At 42.4% G+C, this 19,722-nt stretch overlaps 1 protein-coding gene across 5 annotated transcripts in view; it reads left to right on the forward strand.

The window, feature by feature from the left end:
• Positions 1-19,722, forward strand: part of kansl1b (KAT8 regulatory NSL complex subunit 1b) — a 307,114-nt gene that overhangs the window by 252,679 nt on the left and 34,713 nt on the right. For all 5 annotated transcript variants that reach the window (XM_072561887.1, XM_072561890.1, XM_072561889.1 and 2 more), the window contains 2 exons: positions 5,890-6,072; positions 11,265-11,414. In XM_072561887.1, coding sequence (XP_072417988.1) covers positions 5,890-6,072; positions 11,265-11,414 — 333 coding nt within the window. The remainder of the gene's footprint in view (positions 1-5,889; positions 6,073-11,264; positions 11,415-19,722) is intronic.

Below are 19,722 nucleotides of genomic sequence, written 5' to 3' on the forward strand. Positions count from 1 at the left end.
GCAATGGAGGTTCACAAAGAGGGTGGTTGTCAACCTGGTGATGAGGTGTCTGTTCATAACGCAGAGTAAATACTTTGGTTTTTCTAACATTAGACCAAAACATCCATGTCAAACCTAGGGTTTTAATTATGCTTTCACTTGTTGAAGTTGGGGTTTTCTGTGAAGCTACTAGCTACAGCTCTCTGTCTCTGCTGCTGCAGAAAGCTTGAGTTATGTCTCTGCTGCTAGATTCATTTTGTTAGCGTTCCTTTTGCTGGACCAGAAATAGCAAGTGAGGGAAAGGTGTATTTATGGGATCTGCTGGAACAGCCAGTAGTTAAATAATATATTATTGTGTTAAGTGTTTTAATAGAGTTAAAATAATGCCAATTCTTTCTTGTTTGTATTTTACTGTGGTGTAAAAGTAAAGTATGTTTTGTTTAAAACCTAGTCGTTTGACCAATTGAATCACATCTGGACTGAGCGCCTTACACTTGCATTTAAGTAAGGTAAACGTTAGGGTCTAGGCTGTCTCCTTGATATGTTTTGAGGAGGTTTGATCTGGTGCATAACAGAAAATTCTTTTAGATTTGCAAAGAGATCTTGACTTCACTGGCTCTTCGCACATCAATGTATCGGACACTTAGTAACTTGGGCTTTTTAAAATTTTTGTCGTAATACTACTCTTTTAAGAATGCAAGAAATAATTGGTCATTAGACACTGGAACTTGATCTATCAGTGCAAAATATCATAGATTATCTTCATCTGTCAGCTCCATTTTCACTCCCTTTCCATCAGTCTCAGTCTTGAATACACAAAATGATGGAGCATCTACAGCTGTCCAAGGTATAGGATTCCAAAGATTTGCAATCCTCTTGAGTCAAGAAATTTCTTTACATCTCAACTCTGAATTTTCATGCGCTTGTCCTGGGCCTATGATTTCTTATTCTGGCATCATGATGGATCATTCACCTGAAATATTAATTCTCTTTCTCTCTGCAGGTGCTGTCTAACCTGCTGAATGTTTCCAACTTTTTTTTTGTCTTTATTTTCCATTTTTATCACCTGCTGATGCGCTTCTGACTGCTTGTTCTGTAGCTGCTCAAAATCTTAGGTTTCACTTACATTATGTCTCATTCCTTGAAACATCTGAGTTTAGGACCATTCTATCTAATTTCATTCTTTCATTCCCACCACCAATCCAATAAACCTCCATTGCAGTATCTCGAAGACACATGTATTTTTCTCTGCATACAGAGACCAGAACTGTACACAGTACTTCTGGTTTAGTCTTTCGAAAGCTCTAAGTTTGCAGAACACTTCCTTACTTTTGTGCTTCAAACTCTTTGCAATAAACTTCAACATGTGATTTTCTATTCTAATTACTTGTGGTTGTGTATTAGTTTTCCATACCCCATGTACGAAGATACCCAGATATCTTTGAATACAAGAAATAATAGGTTTTCGTCATTTATGGGGTTTTTATGTTGGGGGGGAGGGGGGTGTGACGATGGTGAATGGCCTTGTGGTATTGTTGCTCAATGAGTAATTTAGAGACCAGTATATTGTTTTCGTGGTTGTGATTTGAATCCCAGCACATGGTGGATTTGAATTCAGTTAAACAATGCTGAGGTCAGTGTCTAATTAGATTACTTACAGTGTGGAAACAGGCCTTTCGGCCCAACAAGTCCACACCGCCCCGCCGAAGTGCAACCCACCCATACATGTACCCCTCACCTAACACTATGGGCAATTCAGCATGGCCAATTCACCTAACCTGCACATCTTTGGACTGTGGGAGGAAACCGGAGCACCCGGAGGAAACCCACGCAGACACGGGGAGAATGTGCAAACTCCACACAGTCAGTCACCCGAGGCGGGAATTGAACCCGGGTCTCTGGCGTGCCATGAAAACGTTGTTGATTCTTGTAAAATCCCCATCCAGTTCATTAATATCCTTTACAGAAGACAGTCATCATTCTTGCCTGGTTTAGTCTGCATGTGATTCCAACAACAATGTGGGTGACTCTTAACTGCCCTCTGAAATGGTCAGTGTCAACAGTTGCTGTTTCAACAGCTACAAAGCCTAAGGAAAGGTATAAAACTGAATAGACCACCTGACATCAAATAAGATACCCAATAATCATAGCAAACTCAGCTTATCTCCCCTGTAAATTCCTCCTTACCACCATTTGGGGGCTAGTTCCAAAATTGGAAGAGCTGTCTCACAGCTTGATCAAGTAACAACCAGATGTAATCATACTCTCAAATTATCACTTGCACGCAATGTTCCAAATGACAATATAACCATTCCTGGATAAAGTTCTGCCCACCAGCCAGGCAGACTTGGCAAAAATGGTTGCACAGTGGCACACAGTCCTGAGAGAGTTACCATTGGAGCCCTCAACATTAACTGCAGACCCCGTGAAGCTTCATGGCATCAGCTGAATCATGGGCAAGGAAACCTCCAACTGTTGACCAAATACCTACATTGGTGTAAAAACAATGACTGCAGATGCTGGAAACCAGATTCTGGATTAGTGGTGCTGGAAGAGCACAGCAGTTCAGGCAGCATCCAAGTAGCTTCGAAATCGGCGTTTTGGGCAAAAGCCCTTCATCGGGAATGTACTGTTTGTCCTGTTCGGGTCCGAACTCTGCTGGCTTAAAGGTGGTCCGGAGTCCGTGTGGGATGAGTTGGTTACGGAGGCAGGCACTGAGGAGGCAAATGTGGCTGTGGTAGCGAGTTTGTTTCACGACATGGTTGAAGAGCTTCAGGGCAGAGGAAATGACCTGGGAGTTGCAGTGGGAGAAGGACTCCCTGAGATTCTTGTAGAGAGAGGAGGAAAACTTCTTCAAGGCAGGCATCCTTACAAGAGGATTCGCAGTAGGGTTAAAATCAACGAGGTAAAAACAATGACTGCAGATGCTGGAAACCAGATTCTGGATTAGTGGTGCTGGAAGAGCACAGTAGTTCAGGCAGCATCCAAGTAGCTTCGAAATCGAAGGCAAAAGCCTTGCCCAAAACGTTGACGCTATTTGGAGGAAACTCTGAAGTTGCGTGCAGAACTTACACTAGGTGTAGGACTTAGTGTCTGTCATTGAGTGGCTCGGCAGCATCACTACTGACCAAGCTCTCAATGTGCAAATAGCCTCAAATCCCCTCAACCTTTACTCTTATGATCGTCCCTCCATACCAGGCAACATCCTGGTAAATCTCCTGTGAACTCTTACCAATGCTTCCACATCCTTCCTATAATGCAGCAACTAGAACTGTACACAATACTCGAAGTGTGGCCGCACCAGAGTTTTGTACAGCTGCAACATGGACCCTATGGCTCCAAACTCAATCCCTCTACACAGTAAAACCTAACACACCATGCACCTTCTTAACAACCCTGTCAACCTGGGTGACAACTTTCAAGGATCTATGCACATGGACACAGAGGTCTCTCTGGTCATCCACACTACCAAGAATCTTACCATTAGTCCAGTACTCTGTATTCCTGTTACTCCTTCCAAAATAAATCGCCTTACACTTTTCCAGATTAAACTTGATTTGCCATGTCTCAGCCCAGCTCTGCAGCTTATCTATGTTCCTCTGTAACCTGCAACATTCTTCCGCATTATCCACAACTCCACTGACCTTCGTGTCATCTGCAAGTTTACAAACCTATCCTTCTACGCCCTCATCCAGGTCATTTATAAAAATGACAAACAGATCCTTGTGGCATACTACGAGTAACTGAACTCCAGGATGAACTTTTTCCATCAACCACAACCTTCTGTTTTACAGCTAGCCAACTTCTGAACCAAACCTAAATCACTCTCAATCCCATGCTTCTGTATTTTATGCAATAGCCTACCGTGTGGAACCTTATCAAATGCTTTACTGAAATCCATGTGCATCACATCATTGGCTTTACCCTCATCCACCTGTTTGGTCACCTTCTCAAAGAATTCAATAAGGTTTGTGAGGCACAGCCTATCCTTCACAAAACAGTGTTGACTATCCCTAATCAAATTATTCCTTTCTGGGTGATTACAATTCTTTCCCACACTTTTACTCACAACCGACGAAAAGCTCATTGGTCTATAATTACGAGAGTTGTTTCTACTCCCCTTGAACAAGGGGACAACATTTGCTATCCTCCAGTCTTCTGGCATTATTCTTTAGACAAGGACGACATAAAGGTCAAAACCAAAGGCTCTGCAATCTCCTCCCTGGCTTCCCAGAGAATACTAGGATAAATCCCATCCAGTTCAGGGGACCTATCTATTTTCACACTTTCCAAGATTGCTAATACCTCCTCCTTATGAAGCTCAATCCCCTCTAACCTAGTAGCCTGTATTTCAGTATTCTCCTTGACAACATTGTCTTTTTCCAGTGTGAATACTGATGAAAAATATTCATTTAGCGCCTCTTCGGATTCCACACACAACCTCCCACTACTGTCCTTGCCTGGCCCTAATCTTACTCCAGTCATTCTTTTATTCCTAATATACCAAGAGAAAGCTTTAGGGTTTTCCTTGATCCTTTATGCCAACGACTTCTCATGTTCCCTCCTAGCTCTTCTTGGCTGTCTCTTTAGGTCTTTCCTGGCTAACTTGTAGCTCTGAAGCACCCTAGCTGAACCTTCACGCCTCATCCTAACATAAGCCTCCTCCTTCCTCTGGACAAGAAATTCAACTTCTTTAGTAAGCCACAGTTCCCTCACTCGACCACTTCCTCCCTGTCTGACAGCTGCATACATATCAACGGCACACAGTAGCTGTTCCTTGAACAAGCTCCACATTTCAATTGTGCCCATCCCCAGCAGTTTCATTCCCCATCCTATGCATCCTAATCGCCTCATAATTGCCTTTCCCACTGCTATAACTCTTGCTTTCCATCACCAAAGTAAACATAACTGAATTGTGGTCACTGTCACCAAAGTGCTCACCAACCTCCAAATCTAACACCTGGCCTGATTCATTACCCAGTATCAAGTCCAATGCAGCTTCGCCTCTTGTTCGCCTCATATAGTATCAGGAAACCCTCCTGCACGCATTGGACAACAATGAACCCATCTAAATTACTTGAACTGTGGCGTTTCCAGTCAATATTTGGAAAGTTAAAGGCCCCTGTAACAACTATCCTGTTATTTTCACTCCTATCCACAATCATCTTTGCAATCCTTTCATCTACATCTCTGGAAATTTTCAAAGGCCTGTACAGAACTCCAACAGGGAACCTGCAACAACCATTCCTGTTCCTGCTCTATCCATGTCTCAGAAATTGCCACAACATCAACGTCTCAGGTATCAATCCATGCTGCAAGTCCACCACCTCATTCTGGATGCTCCTGGCATCGAAGTAGACAGACATAAAACCACCATTCTGTCTGCCAGTACACTCTTGTGACCTTGAAACCTTATTCATGACCTCAGTACTCTCAACCTCCTGTACACTGAAGCTACAATTCAGGTTCCTATCCCTCTGCTGAATTACTTTAAACCCTCCTGAGCAAATTTCTTCCCCCTGGATATTGGTATCCTTCTGGTTCAGGTATTGTAAACTGTTAATTCATGCTCTATTCTCAGCTAAGTTTTGAAGTATGTAAATTTTAGAATATGTCCTGCATTTCTGACCCACTGTTTCAGTTGGTACTATTAAGCTTGAAAATCCTTTGTTGGATATCAAATTTTACATCGTCACAGTTCAATAAATTACTTTAGCTTTCCTAGTGGGCATATGATCCATACAGAAGACAGATGTATTTCCAATTTAATTGTAGCTGTTTAGGGGCAAATAGTAATTATCAGGTTATTCTTCACTCTATTGGACAGCATATCTTAATGGTGGAATTTGCAATAAATTGTTGATGGTGTGTATTGGAAGATATAAATGTTGTCTTTGTTTCTTCCCTCAGACATTCCACTGAGCATGCACTTCCAACCTGTTCTGAAAGGTCATTGGCAAAATAAATCACTGGACAAGAACAAAACCTCGAAGAAACTCTCACTGAAGCATAAAGGCTTATTAACAGCCAACCTGCCAGATCCATCACGCAGAGCACGGCAAAAGCTGACCAACTCTATTATCAGTTCAGACAGTAAGTATCAGAGCCAGCATTGTCTATGTGCTTACTAGAGGCATTTCCTTTTTTGCTTGTGTGATGTGGGTCTCCCTGCCAAGGGCAGTATTTATTGTTCACCTCTATAAAATTGAATTCAGAGGGTCAAGTCAATAACCTTGCAGTAATCTGGATTTAGACACCAGCTAAGGACAGCGAATTTCCTTTCCTACAAAAGACCTCAGAACTGCTTGGTCTTTGTGACATTCTACTGGTTTGTGACTGCCTTTAATAAAGCTAGCTTTTTTCATTCTGTTGATTTGCCTGAATTTCCATTCCACGTTGGAATTTGTACTCGTATCTCTGCATTGCCAGTCCAATCACAAAACTACAATGCTATAGCCCCTGTTTATTGATGTTTCATAATTGGAGCAAATGTACATTATGGTCATTAATACTTCTCATTTAACATGAAATACAAAGAACTTCACTGCAGAGTTGATAAAACTATTCAAGAAACTGAGTCTGTACAGAGTAGATAAAGACAATTGTTTCCAACTCATAAGTAGATTGAGTACCAGAGGGCTAGGTTCTAATTATCAATTTAATTATCAATTGTACAGTATTATGGGAAAAGACAGTAAAATGGCACGAAATTAAAATGCTCAGAGCCATTGCAGTCAGGATGGGCCAAATGGCCTCCTTCAACCTGATAATTCTGTGATTCTGTAATGTACAAAGCAGAAATAGGGAGAGAAGAGTTTTGCAAGTCTGTTCACAATGTGCTTCCAGTCAGTTGAGGAAAACAACATGGGTCAAAAGGCTCCAATAGGGAATATTTAGGGACTATTATAATCAGATTTAGGTTATTTGTGGAAAATCCAGAATAAAAATCATCATCTTGCAGAGGACCAGTTGGGTGAGAAGGGAGCTGACCTAAGCAAATCCAAATCAAAGATTGACAGGCAGGTAATCAAGAAAAGAGACAAGATTAGAGTGGTGCTGGAAAAGCACAGCAGCATCCGAGGAGCAGGAAAATCGACATTTCGGGCAAAACCCTTCGTCAGGAAGGACTCCTGCCCCGAAACGTTGATTTTCCTGCTTCTCAGATGCTGCCTGACCTGCTGTGCTTTTCCAGCACCACTCTAATCTTGTCTCTGATCTCCAGCAGCTGCAGTCCTCACTTTCGCCTAGGCAATTAAAAAAAGTCTATCTTTCAAGAGTCGAAAGTTGAGTACTGTTGAGATAAAGTCGGTATTCTCTGAGACGTTTAAGAAAAGACTGTTTACAAATGTCAAGTTGCTTATATCAGAGAATCAAAACTGAATAGAGAGTCATAAAGATGAATGACATGGAAACAGACCCTTTGGTCCAACTCGTCCATGCCAACCAGATGTGCTAACCTAATCTAGCCCCATTTGCGAGTACTTGGCCCATATACCTCTAAACCCTTCCAAATCATATACCCATCCAGATGTCTTTTAAATGAGCTGGCAGCTCATTCCAGACATGCACCACCCTCTGTGGAAGAGGTTGCCCCTTATGCCCCTATTATATCTACCTCTGTCATCCTAAACCTATGCCCTTTAGTTTTTGACTCCCCCATCCCAGTGAAAAGACTTTGTCTTATTTATTCTATCCATGCCCCGCATGATTTTATAAACCTCTATAAGATCACCCCTCATCCTCCGATGCTCCAGGAAAAGCAGTCCTGGTCTATTCATCTTCTCCCTATTGCTCAAATTCTCCATCCCTGATAACATCCTTATAAACCTTTTCTGAACCCTTTCAAGTTTCACAATATCCTTCTGATAGGACGGAGACCAGAATTGCACATAGTATTCCAATAGTAGCCTATCCAATGTCCTGTGCAGTCGCAACGTGACCTCCCAACTCCTATATTCAATGCCCTCACCAGTAAAGGAAAACATACCAATGCTGCCTTCACGATCCTATCTAACTGAGACTCCATTTTCTCCAAGGTATTTTTGTTCAACAACACTTTCCAGGACCTTATCATTAAGTGTATAAGCCCCCTGCTCGTTTGCATTTCCAAAATGCACCCCCTCACATTTATCTAAATTAGACTCTGTCTGCCCCTCCTGAGACCATTGGCTCATCTGATCAAGATCCTATTGTACTTGAAGGTAACCTTCTTTGCTGTCCACTACACCTCCAATTTTGGTGTCATTTGTAAATTTATTAGCTATACCTCTGATGTTCACATGGAAGATTCAGTGGGAAAGTGGAAAACGGAATGGAAGAGAATATGAGGAGACTGGCAGCTAACATACATTGAAATCCGAAAGTCTTCCATAAGCATAAAATTAATAAGGTAGCTTACAGAAAGTCTTGAGCTCTATTAAAGACCAACTATGGGATATATGCATGGAAAGAGGGAGCAGAGCTGAAGTCCTAAATTAGACTTCACATCTGTATTTACTAGGAGAGAAGATTGTAGTGGAAGAGAAGGTAGCTTGAGATGATGATCAGGCTAAAAATTGGTAAAAGATTGGGCTGGCTGTACTTCAACCTGATAATTTTCTCAATGTGCATTGAAGAATGCTGATAATGAAAGTAAGGATGGAAATTGAGTAGGTTCATGCCGTAATTTTTTGATCACCTTTATTGAGGTGTTGCCAGAGGGCTGAAGAATTATACATGTTGCACATTTGTTCACAAGAAGACTAAATCCAATAGCTACAAATCAGTCAATTTAATCTTGGTGGGAAGAGAGCTTTTCGAAATGATGGTCTGGAACAAAATTTTCTGCCTTGGTCAAATCTGAATTAGTTGAAGAAAACCAGCATTGATTTGTTTGAGGCAAATTTATTTTGACTAACTTGCAGTTTTTTTTGTTGAAGAAACTGGTTTAATGAAGGTAATGAAGGCAGTTATTATGTTACACATGGAGGTCCAAAGCACATTTGATCACATATGACAGAACATGCTTTTCAGCAAAGTTAAATCTAATGGAATGAGAGAGACTGGGTCAGCATGGATAGAATATTTATTGATATGATGAGAAAGAGGGGCTAGTGGTGAATAATTGTTTTGCACCATGTAGGAATGTATGCTGTTGAGTGCCCTAAAGGTCTGTATTTCTAGATTTGCATTGATGACTGAAATTTTGATGTCACACAATTTTAAAATTTGCAGGTGACACAATTTTTAAGTATTTTAAACTGTAATTATGTTTCATGTTGGCATAGTCTGGTGGAGTAGGTGAACTTGTGACAGAAGAGATTTGCAAAGTGCATAGTGAAGTATTAGGGGAGGAAGAACAAAGACAATATGGAATTAAGTTCTCAGTAAGAATATTGGACTCAAAAATATCTCTTTTTCTCTCAGATACTGACAAATCTGCTGAGTTTTTCCAGAACTTTGTGTTTTTACTTCAGGTCACCGACATGAGCAATATTTTGTTTTTATAAAACAACTGCTGCAGTTTTACAGCAGGTGCAGTAGCAAAAGAATTTTGGGATTTCTGTGCAGAAGTTATTGAAAACGCTAGGATAGTTAAGAGAGTGATTAATCAGGTATACTATATCTTGAGTATTCAAACTGTGAGGCAGTTATCATAATTTTGCAAAACAGGGACAGCAAGTCAAGTCGAATTAGCCCTTCTTTGTATTTGTAATACAGTAAAATTACATTATTCAACGTCAAAATTGCCGCAAATAGTTCCTAACCAGATTTGAAGAATAGCAGATATCAGACAGCAGGTTTACAGCTCAGACCAAAAAAAAACTAATTAAACCCCAGTCGTCTTTGAAGATGGCCTCCACCGTCTCTCAAACTCGTACAGAATAGAGGGATAAATTAAACAAAAGAATATATAATTGCCCAGTTCATTTAATCAATTTCAACATTATGTATCACAAGCACATGGGATTGTATCTTGCTTTATGAAGACACAGCACAATGTAAACAACTTCCAGTAGGCTCCAAGGAATATTCATGTATTTCTTAAACTGGGATTCTGTGCTCCAAACTTGTGCTCCAGTTCGCTAATAAGAGAAGAACTAAAGAACACCAGAAGTCCTTCCTGCAGCTTTCACAGCCATAGCTTTTCTGTCTTAAAAACATGGTTCAAACTGGTTTCTTTTTCCGATTTTCCAATATTCTCTTTGTTAGACAAGTCAATACGAGCCTTCCTGTGAAGACTTCTCCTAACATCCAAATATCTGCCAGCCTTTGAGCAGAGCTGAAACATCTATAGGCCTCCCAAGCCAGGTCCAACAAATAAATATCAGGTTGTTTGTTCCTTGCTTTCTTGTACCAAAAATCGTGCTCCGTTCTATGTTGTTAAGCATTGTGTATTATGCTTTTTATATTGGGTACTTCTGTAACACTGGAGCCCACTGACTGCCATTTTGTTTGAATTATGTAGGCTAAACATTAAACCAGCTTAGGGAAGAATTAACATTATCCCATGTTTCAAATGTTGATTGAATTAATTGACTGCTGATGTTTTATCATCTTTATCACTTCAATGCATTATCATCTGAAACAGGTGGACACTTGGGAGTGGTAAAAGCTCCCCATTCATCTTTAAACTTGATCCAGAGTTATGTTGCCTGTATCATAAGTTTCACCATGTTCATGCCTCTGTGCATGCTGCTTTATATTAACTCCCAGTTACGCAATAACCTCAGTTTTGATGTGGTCATTCTTGTATTCACATTTGTCTGTGGCATCACTGTTCCTTTGCACTCTCTTCCAGACCTGTAAATTTCCAAGACACATGCATTCCCCAAATTCTGGCCTCCTTGTACATCGCTATATTTGGTCACTCCATTGACGACTGTCACAACACTGAGCTATGGATTTCCCACTTCTCTCTAAGTCTGTATGCCTTTCCCTTAAAATCGTTTCTTAAAACAACTCCTTTGACCATATTTTTAGTCACTTGTCCAAATATCTTGTTATAAGGCTTGATGTCAGATTTAGATTCTCATTTTCTCCTTCAGATAATTTTTGTATGATTCAATGCTACATTAAAAGTGCTGTGTGAATGAACATGGTTTAAATGATTAAAGTTTTTTTTCATGTGGAAAGTTCAGATTCAATTCATTTGCTGTCTATTGTCCCTCACATTCCAAATATTAGCTGTGACCTTTGGTTCTAGTTTTGTTAGAATCAAGTAACTTAAAATGAACATTGTTCAGGAGAGTAATGCAAGTATCAAAACTGGTACATGCATATTGAGTGATTGTGTCTTATTGCAGAATATGCTCACAGTAAAAACCGTACGGAGAAGCCATTTAAACAGCACTTCGATGATTTACTATCTGTGTCTAAACTAGAGAGCACACCGGTACAGGAAAAAATCCTGAACAAGAAAAGACAGCGAGAACTTCCAGCAGAACTGACAGAAAGTAAGTTGTGCATCAATTATAACTCACTTAGAAGAGAAGAGAAACTATATAAAGGTGCAAAGATGAAGCTTAATTTATGTATTCGGTTTCAGCCACTACCTCTTTTTGTGGAAGTGCAGACACTGGGAATCGCCACTGGAGGGGTGGTGGAAGTACCACAATATACAATGTCTTGTATATTTACAAACTGTTACCCTGAATAGCTTGCTGTCAGGTGGATTTCACCATCTCCAAGAAATACACTTTCTTTCAACTGGGTTTTGAATTGTTTAATTGAATGTTTGCCAACCACATGACCCTGTCAAAATGAAGACTAAGCAACTATGTGCTTGGTACAATGAAAATACAGATTAATTTGCAGTTTGGGACTGTGTGGATACAGGTGTGAGCTGTTGTGCATTAAATGTTGGCATTTTTTCCCTTGTGTGTTCAGCATCAAACTTGTTAGTATATTTAGATCTCTGTGCAAATTACTGAGCTTTATATGTAGATCATGGTTGCTTGAAGTAAACACTTTTTGTAGTGACACTGTGTTGACCAAAATCCATGTACACTTGCGTAGATAGTACTCTGAAATTTAGGGGCACTGAGGTGTGTTCAGAAATGATGCTAGAATTTAACCATTCAACTAACCTCTTATCTTGCCCAGAAATGAGCAACTATGTATATGCATTACAGAAAAGACGTGAATGCATTGCAGAGTGTACTGAAGCAATTGACAAGAATGTTTTCAGAAATGAGGAACTTCAGTTATGAGGATAGACTGAAGTCAAGAAAGTTTTCCTTGGAGAAAAGGCAGCTGGAAGGAGCTGGCAAAAAAATGCTAGTCCAGCCAGTGGCTCCCACATCCCATGAGCCAAAGAAAATTGAAAACCATTTTCTAAAGGTTTTCAAAATCATGAGCAGGCTGGATGCAGTAGACAGGGAGACTTGTAAAAGGAATAGGAATGAGAGAGCATAGATTTAAAGTCATGTGCAAAAGAAATGATGGGAATGTGAGAAATAACATTTTTACATAGCCACTGGTTAAGATATGGAATTCATTGCCTGGAATTGTGCTGTAAACTGGTTCAAGTGAAGCACTCAGAGGACGTTGCATGATTATTTGGATAGCAATAGTATGTAACAGGTTGAGGAAAAAGCACGAGATATGCATTAGGTAATGATCATTCAAAGAACCAGTGCAAGCATGATGGGCCGACTGGCTGTCCTGATTGGTGCTTCTCTAATCAGTTAAATCTGAAGTCAGATGTATTTCATCTAATTTTTTATGGCACCAAAAGTCCATGCTGATGAGCTTCAGGTCGACAAATAAAGTTCAGCTCTTTCTATTCAGGAGTCATAGAGTTTTACAGCACAGAAACTACCCGTTTGGCTCACAGTGATCCATGCCAACCAAAATATCCATCCACGCTAACCCTATTTCCCTGCACTTGGCTCATATCCTTCTAATCCTTTCCTGTCCATGTATTTGTCCAAATGCCTTTTAAATGTTGTTGATGTACCCACCTCAGCCACTTCAGCTGGCAGTTCATACCACGTGCATTCCACCCACTGTATAAAAATTGCCCCTCAGGTTCCTTTTTATTCTTTCCCCTCTAACCTTAAACAGATATCCTCTAATCCTCGATTCCCAACCCTGGGAAAAAGACTGTGTGCATTCACCCTGTCCATGCCTCCATGAACGTGTGTTCCTCTCTAACACGCACACATCCTGTGCTCTAAAGAAAACAGTGCTAGCTTGTTCAACCTCTTCCGATAACTCAGACCGTTGATTCTAGGCAATATCCAAGTGTGGTCTCACTAATGTCCTGTCCAACTGTAATATCTTAGAATGACTGTAGAGTTTAGCCACCAATAAAGACCAGAGGTAATCAAAATTAATATACCAAGCTGGCAGAAAGCTAACATTAACCTGGAGTCAGAAGTTGACAGGCAAACGAGTAATTGAACAATGGGAACCGTTAAAGATATGATTTACATAGAGATTAAAGCTGAAAATGTGTTGCTGGAAAAGCGCAGCAGGTCAGGCAGCATCCAATGAACAGGAGAATCGACTTTTCGGGCATCAGCCCTTCTTCAGGAATCCTGAAGAAGGACTGATGCCCGAAACGTCGATCCCCCTGCTCCTTGGATGCTGCCTGACCTGCGCTTTTCCAGCAACACATTTTCAGCTCTGATCTCCAGCATCTGCAGTCCTCACTTTCTCCCCTACATAGAGATTAAACCAGCTTCTGTGAAGAGAAAGGGAAGGGCATAAAAATCTGTGTGACTAAAGATTTGGCAGGTAATGTGAGATCAAAACAGGAGGCTTTTGATAATTGTAATTCATAATACAGTAGAGAGCCATACTGAATATAGGAAGTAAAATATCTTTAAAAAGGGGAATGAGATGGATTAGTTTTAGAAGAGAAAATATATAAGCAGTTAAGATAAAGGAATCTGTATTATGACTCCAGAAGGAGTTTTCAGATACTGAGTGAAGATGTTTGTGGAGGATTGTTGCAATGACTGCTCATGTGGTGGACAGCAGTGATACCCTCTGTACTTTCTGCAATCTGTCTTCTCCCTTTTCACGTAGATTGGCACAATCAGTGTCTCGCAGGTCCCTGGCATGCTTTCTTGCTTTCAGCTGAAGGGGCAAATGTTGTGTTCCGCCATACTTCAGTATTTTGGCAGGGATTCCATCTCCACCTCATCTCCATCATAAACACATTTCAAATATACTCCCTCATTCTTAAACTACAGTGAATAAAGATCAGTCGAACCAATCTTTCCCCGTAGGACAGCCCTGCCACACTCACATCAGCTTAGAGAACCTCCATTGCACTCCCTCGATGACCGGTATATCCTCTCCCTACAGAAACCAAAACTGCATGCAATACTCCAGGTTTGGTCTCACTAAGGCCCTGTATGGGTGGCATGGTGGCACAGTGGTTAGCACTGCTGCCTCACAGCGCCAGAGACCCAGGTTCAGTTCCCGCCTCAGGCGACTGACTGTGGAGTTTGCACATTCTCCCAGTGTCTGCGTGGGTTTCCTCCGGGGTGCTCCGGTTTCCTCCCACAGTCCAAAAATGTGCAGGTTAGGTGAATTGGCCATGCTAAATTGCCCGTAGTGTTAGGTGCAGGGGTAAATGTAGCGGAATGGGTCTGGGTGGGTGCGCTTCAGCAGGTCGGTGTGGACTTGTTGGACCAAAGGGCCTGTTTCCACACTGTAAGTAATCTAATCTAATCTGTATAATTGCAGTCAATTAAATTCTTACGCGATCATTTGCCTTCCTAATTGCTTATTGCATCTGCCTGTCGACTTTCATTAACTGATGACACCAAGATTTCTTTGTATATCCACACTTTCCATTAAATCATCATTTAAATTAGACTCTTTCTTCTGCTTTTCATGTCAAAAATGTGTAATTTCACATTCATCCACATTCTGCATCTGCTGTTTGCCTACTCACTCAACTTGTCTGAACCTTTTACATCCTCCTCTCAGCTCTCAATTTTGTGTCAAACTTAGAAACTTTTCATTTGGTTCACTCATCCTGTCAAATATATCTCATGAATATCTGGGGTCCAAAGATTCTTGTGGTACCCCACTAGCCATTGCCCCTTAGTGAGAAAAGATCAATTTATTCCTGCGCTGTTCCCTATTTATCGATCAATTATTAATCTATATTACGTCTATTCCATGTGCATTAACTTTGTCCATTAACTTCCTTATGAAGGATCTTGTCAAAAGCCTTCTGAAAATCCAAATGCACCACATACACTGGTTCTCCCTTACCTATTAGACTCATTACATCCTCAAAAAAACTCTACAAGAGTAGTTGAGCATGATTTGTCTTCATAAACCCATTGTGGCTTTGTCAAATCCCATGAATGTTATAATAGACTGCAGCATTTTCCCCACCAATGTTAGATGAACTGGCTGTAATTCTGTTTTTTTTCCTACCTCCCTTTTTAATAGTGAGTTTTCATTTGCCACCCTCCAATTTGTATGAACTGCTCTGAAGTCTATGGAATTTTGTAAGATCTCCCCCAGTACAGCCATCAGTTTCAGGGCCGGTTTCATCATAGAACATAGAACAATACAGCACAGAACAGGCTCTTCGGCCCATGATATGCCGAAAATTTGTCCTAGTTTAAGCACCTATCCATGTACCTATCCAATTGCCGCTTAAAGGTCACCAATGATTCTGACTCTGCCACTCCCACAGGCAGCACATTCCATGCCCCCACCACTCTCTGGGGAAGGAGCCTACCTGACATTCCCCGCCTATACCTTCTTCCCCCTCCCCCCCCCCACCTTAAATTTATGTCCCCTTGTAACACTCTGTTGTACCTGGGGGAAAAAAAGATCTGACTATCTACTCTATCTATTCCTCTGATCATCTTATAAACCTCTATCAAGTCGCCCCTCATCCTTTGCCGTTCCAATGACAAAAGGCCTAGCACATTCAACCTATCCTCGTACGACCTATTCTCCATTCCAGGCAACATCCTGGTATATCTCCTCTGCACCCTCTCCAAAGCTTCCACATCTTTCCTAAAGTGAGGTGACCAGAACTGCACACAGTACTCCAAATGTGGCCTTACCAAGGTCCTATACAGCTGCAACATCACCTCACGACTCTTGAATTCAATCCCTCTGCTAATGAACGCTAATACACCATAGGCCTCCTTACAAGCTCTATCCACCTGAGCGGCAACTTTCAAAGATCTATGAACATAGACCCCAAGATCCCTCTGCTCCTCCACCTTACTAAGGACCCTACCGTTAACCCTGTATTCCGCATTCTTATTTGTCCTTCCAAAATGGACAACCTCGCACTTGATTGGGTTGAATTCCATCTGCCACTTCTCAGCCCAGCTCTGCATCATATCTAAGTCCCTTTGCAGCCGAAAACAGCCCTCCTCACTATCCACAACTCCACCAATCTTCGTATCATCTGCAAATTTACTGACCCACCCTTCAACTCCCTCATCTAAGTCATTAATAAAAATTACAAACAGCAGAGGTTCCAGAACTGATCCCTGCAGAACTCCACTTGTAACTGGGCTCCAGGCTGAATATTTACCATCTACCACCACTCTCTGACTTCGACCGGTTAGCCAGTTCTCTATCCAACTGGCTAAACGTCTCACTATCCCATGCCTCCTGACTTTCCGCATAAGCCTACCATGGGGGAACCTTATCAAATGCCTTACTAAAATCCATGTACACTACATCCACTGCTCTACCCTCATCCACATGCTTGGTCACCTCCTCAAAGAATTCAATAAGACTTGTAAGGCAAGACCTACCCCTCACAAATCCGTGCTGGCTGTCCCTAATCAAGCAGTGTCTTTCCAGATACTCATAAATCCTATCCCTCAGTACCCTTTCCATTAATTTGCCTACCACCGAAGTAAGACTAGCTGACCTGTAATTCCCGGGGTTATCCCTATTCCCTTTTTTGAACAGGGGCACAACATTCGCCACTCTCCAGTCCCCTGGTACCACCCACATTGACAGTGAAGACGGAAAGATCATTGCCAGCGGTTCTGCAATTTCCTCTCTTGCTTCCCACAAAATCCTAGGATATATCCCGTCAGGTCCGGGGGAACTTGTCTATCCTCAAGTTTTTCAAAATGCCCAGCACATCTTCCTTCCTAACAAGTATTTCCTCTAGCTTACCAGTCCGTTTCATGCTCTCCTCTTCAACAATATGATCCCTCTCATTTGTAAATACTGAATAAAAGTACTAATTCAAGACTTCTCCTATCTCTTCCGACTCAATACACAGTCTCCCACTACTGTCCTTGATTGGACCTACCCTCGTTCTCATCATTCTCATGTTTCTCACATATGCATAAAAGGCCTTGGGGTTATCCTTGATCCTACCCACCAAAGATTTTTTATGCCCTCTCTTCGCTCTCCTAATCCCTTTCTTCAGCTCCCTCCAACGCTCTGTCTGAACTTTGTTTCCTCAACCTTTTGCAAGCCTCCTTCTTCCTCCTTACGAGGCATTCAACCTCCCTCGTCAACCAAGGTTCCCTCACATGACCATCTCTTTCCTGCCTGACAGATACGTACATATCAAGGACACATCGTATCTGTTCCTTGACAAAGTTCCTCATTTCAATGACATCCTTCCCTGACAGCCTATGCTCCCAGTTTATGCTCCTCAGATCCTCTCTTGCAGCATCGTATTTACCCTTCCCCCAATTGTAAAACTTGCCCTGTTGCACGCACCTATCTCTCTCCATAACCAAGGTGAAAGTCACAGAATTGTGGTCACCATCACCAAAATGCTCAACCACTGACAAGCTCATCACTTGTCTCGGTTTGTTACCAAGTACCAAATCCAATATGGCCTCCCCTCTGGTCGGACAATCTACATACTGAGTTAGAAAATCTTCCTGCACAAACACCACCCCGTCCAACCTACTTGATCTAAAGAGCTTCCAATCAATATTTGGGAAGGTGAAATCGCCCATGACTACTACCCTGTGGCTTCTGCACCTTTCCAAAATCTGTTTCTCCACATCTCTGCTGCTATTGGGGTGCCTATAGTAAACACCCAACAAGGTGACTGCTCCTTTCCTATTTCTGACTTCAGCCCATACTACCTCCAAAGGCAAATCCCCCTTTGCCTTTCTGCAGCCATTATACCATTTCTAATTAGCAGCGCCACTCCCCCTCCTTTTTTACCACCCTCCCTAATCTTACTGAAACATCTGTAACCAGGAATCTCCAACAACCATTCCTGTCCCCCTTCTATCCACGTTTCCGTGATGGCCACATCGTAGTCCCAAGTACCGATCCACGCCTGAAGTTCACCCACCTTATTTCTGATACTCCTTGCGTTGAAGTATACACACTTGAGCCCATCCCTGTGTCCACAAGTATTCCCTGTCAGTGCTACCTTCTCCACAGCCTCCCTACATTCTTGGACATCCTGAAAAACAGCTAACCTCCTTGCTGGACTACAAGTCCGGATCCCATCCCCCTGCCAAATTAGTTTAAAAAACCCCCACCCACCCCCGCCCCGAAGAGTGCTAGCAAACCTACCTCCCAGGATATTGGTGCCCTTCTGGTTCAGGTGCAATCCGTCCTGCTTGTCCAGGTCCCACCTTCCCTAGAATGTAGTCCAATTGTCCAAATACCTGAAGCCCTCCCTCCTGCACCATCCTTGCAGCCACGTGTTCAACTGCACACTCTCCCTATTCCTTGTCTCACTGTCACGTGGCACCGGCAACAATTCAGAGATGACGACTCTGTCCGTCCTAGCTTTTAGCTTCCAGCCTAACTCCCTGAACTCCTGAATGACCTCCCCACCCCTCTTCCTACCTATGTCGTTGGTGCCAATGTGCACCACGACTTCTGACTGCACACCCTCTCCCTTAAGGATTCTGAAGACACGGTCCGAGACGTCTCAGATCTTGGCACCCGGGAGGCAACAAACTATCTGAGAGTCTCGCCCATGTCCACAGAACCGCCTGTCTGTCCCTCTAACTATAGAGTCTCCTATAACTGGCGCTCTCCTCCTCTCCCCCTTTCCCTTCTGGGCCTCAGAGCCGGACCGCGTGCCAGAGACCCGGTCACTGCAGCTTACCCCTGCTAGGCCGTCCCCCCTAACAGTGTCCAAAGCGGTATACTTATTGTTGTGGGGGACGACCACAGGGGATCCCTGCACTGCCTGCTTCCTCCCCTTCCCACCTCTAACTGTTACCCAGCTCCCTCTGTTCTCTGGCGTAACTATGTCCCTGTAGCTTCTACCTATCAGCCTCTCGAATAATCTTTAGTTCATCCAACTCCAGCTCCAGTTCCCTAACGCGGTCTGTGAGGAGCAGGAGCTGGCTGCATTTCCTGCAGGTGAAGTCGGCAGGAGCATCGGTGGTCACCCCACCTCAAACATCCTGTAGGAGGAACATTCCCCTGCCTGCGCTGCCATAACTCTACACTTAGTCTCCAAATCAAGAACACTAAGTAGCTTACCTGGTCAGCCAACTAAGTCTTTTTTTTAGGTTAGAGGAGGAGGGAGGGTGGGAGACACTACATGTGTAATGTCTCTGGTTCCTTCTCCACTCAAACTTCTTACCTTCCCAGAAGCCGCTGTTGATGACTTCCGGGTTCCCGCTCCTAGTTGAAAGAAAAAACACAGACTGCAAAAAGAAAAACGTTAATTTAAACTGGTCTCCGCTTACCTTCTGGCTCCCCTGTCTGTGCGCCCGCTGTAGCACTGAGCATCAGTGTCAACTATCTCCATTGCATTTGTTCCCTTTATTGAAATTCAGAACAGTAGTTTTGGATTTATCAACCTCA

This window comes from Chiloscyllium punctatum, chromosome 42 (assembly GCF_047496795.1).
Source record: "Chiloscyllium punctatum isolate Juve2018m chromosome 42, sChiPun1.3, whole genome shotgun sequence".
In the NCBI taxonomy this organism is placed as follows: domain Eukaryota; kingdom Metazoa; phylum Chordata; class Chondrichthyes; order Orectolobiformes; family Hemiscylliidae; genus Chiloscyllium; species Chiloscyllium punctatum.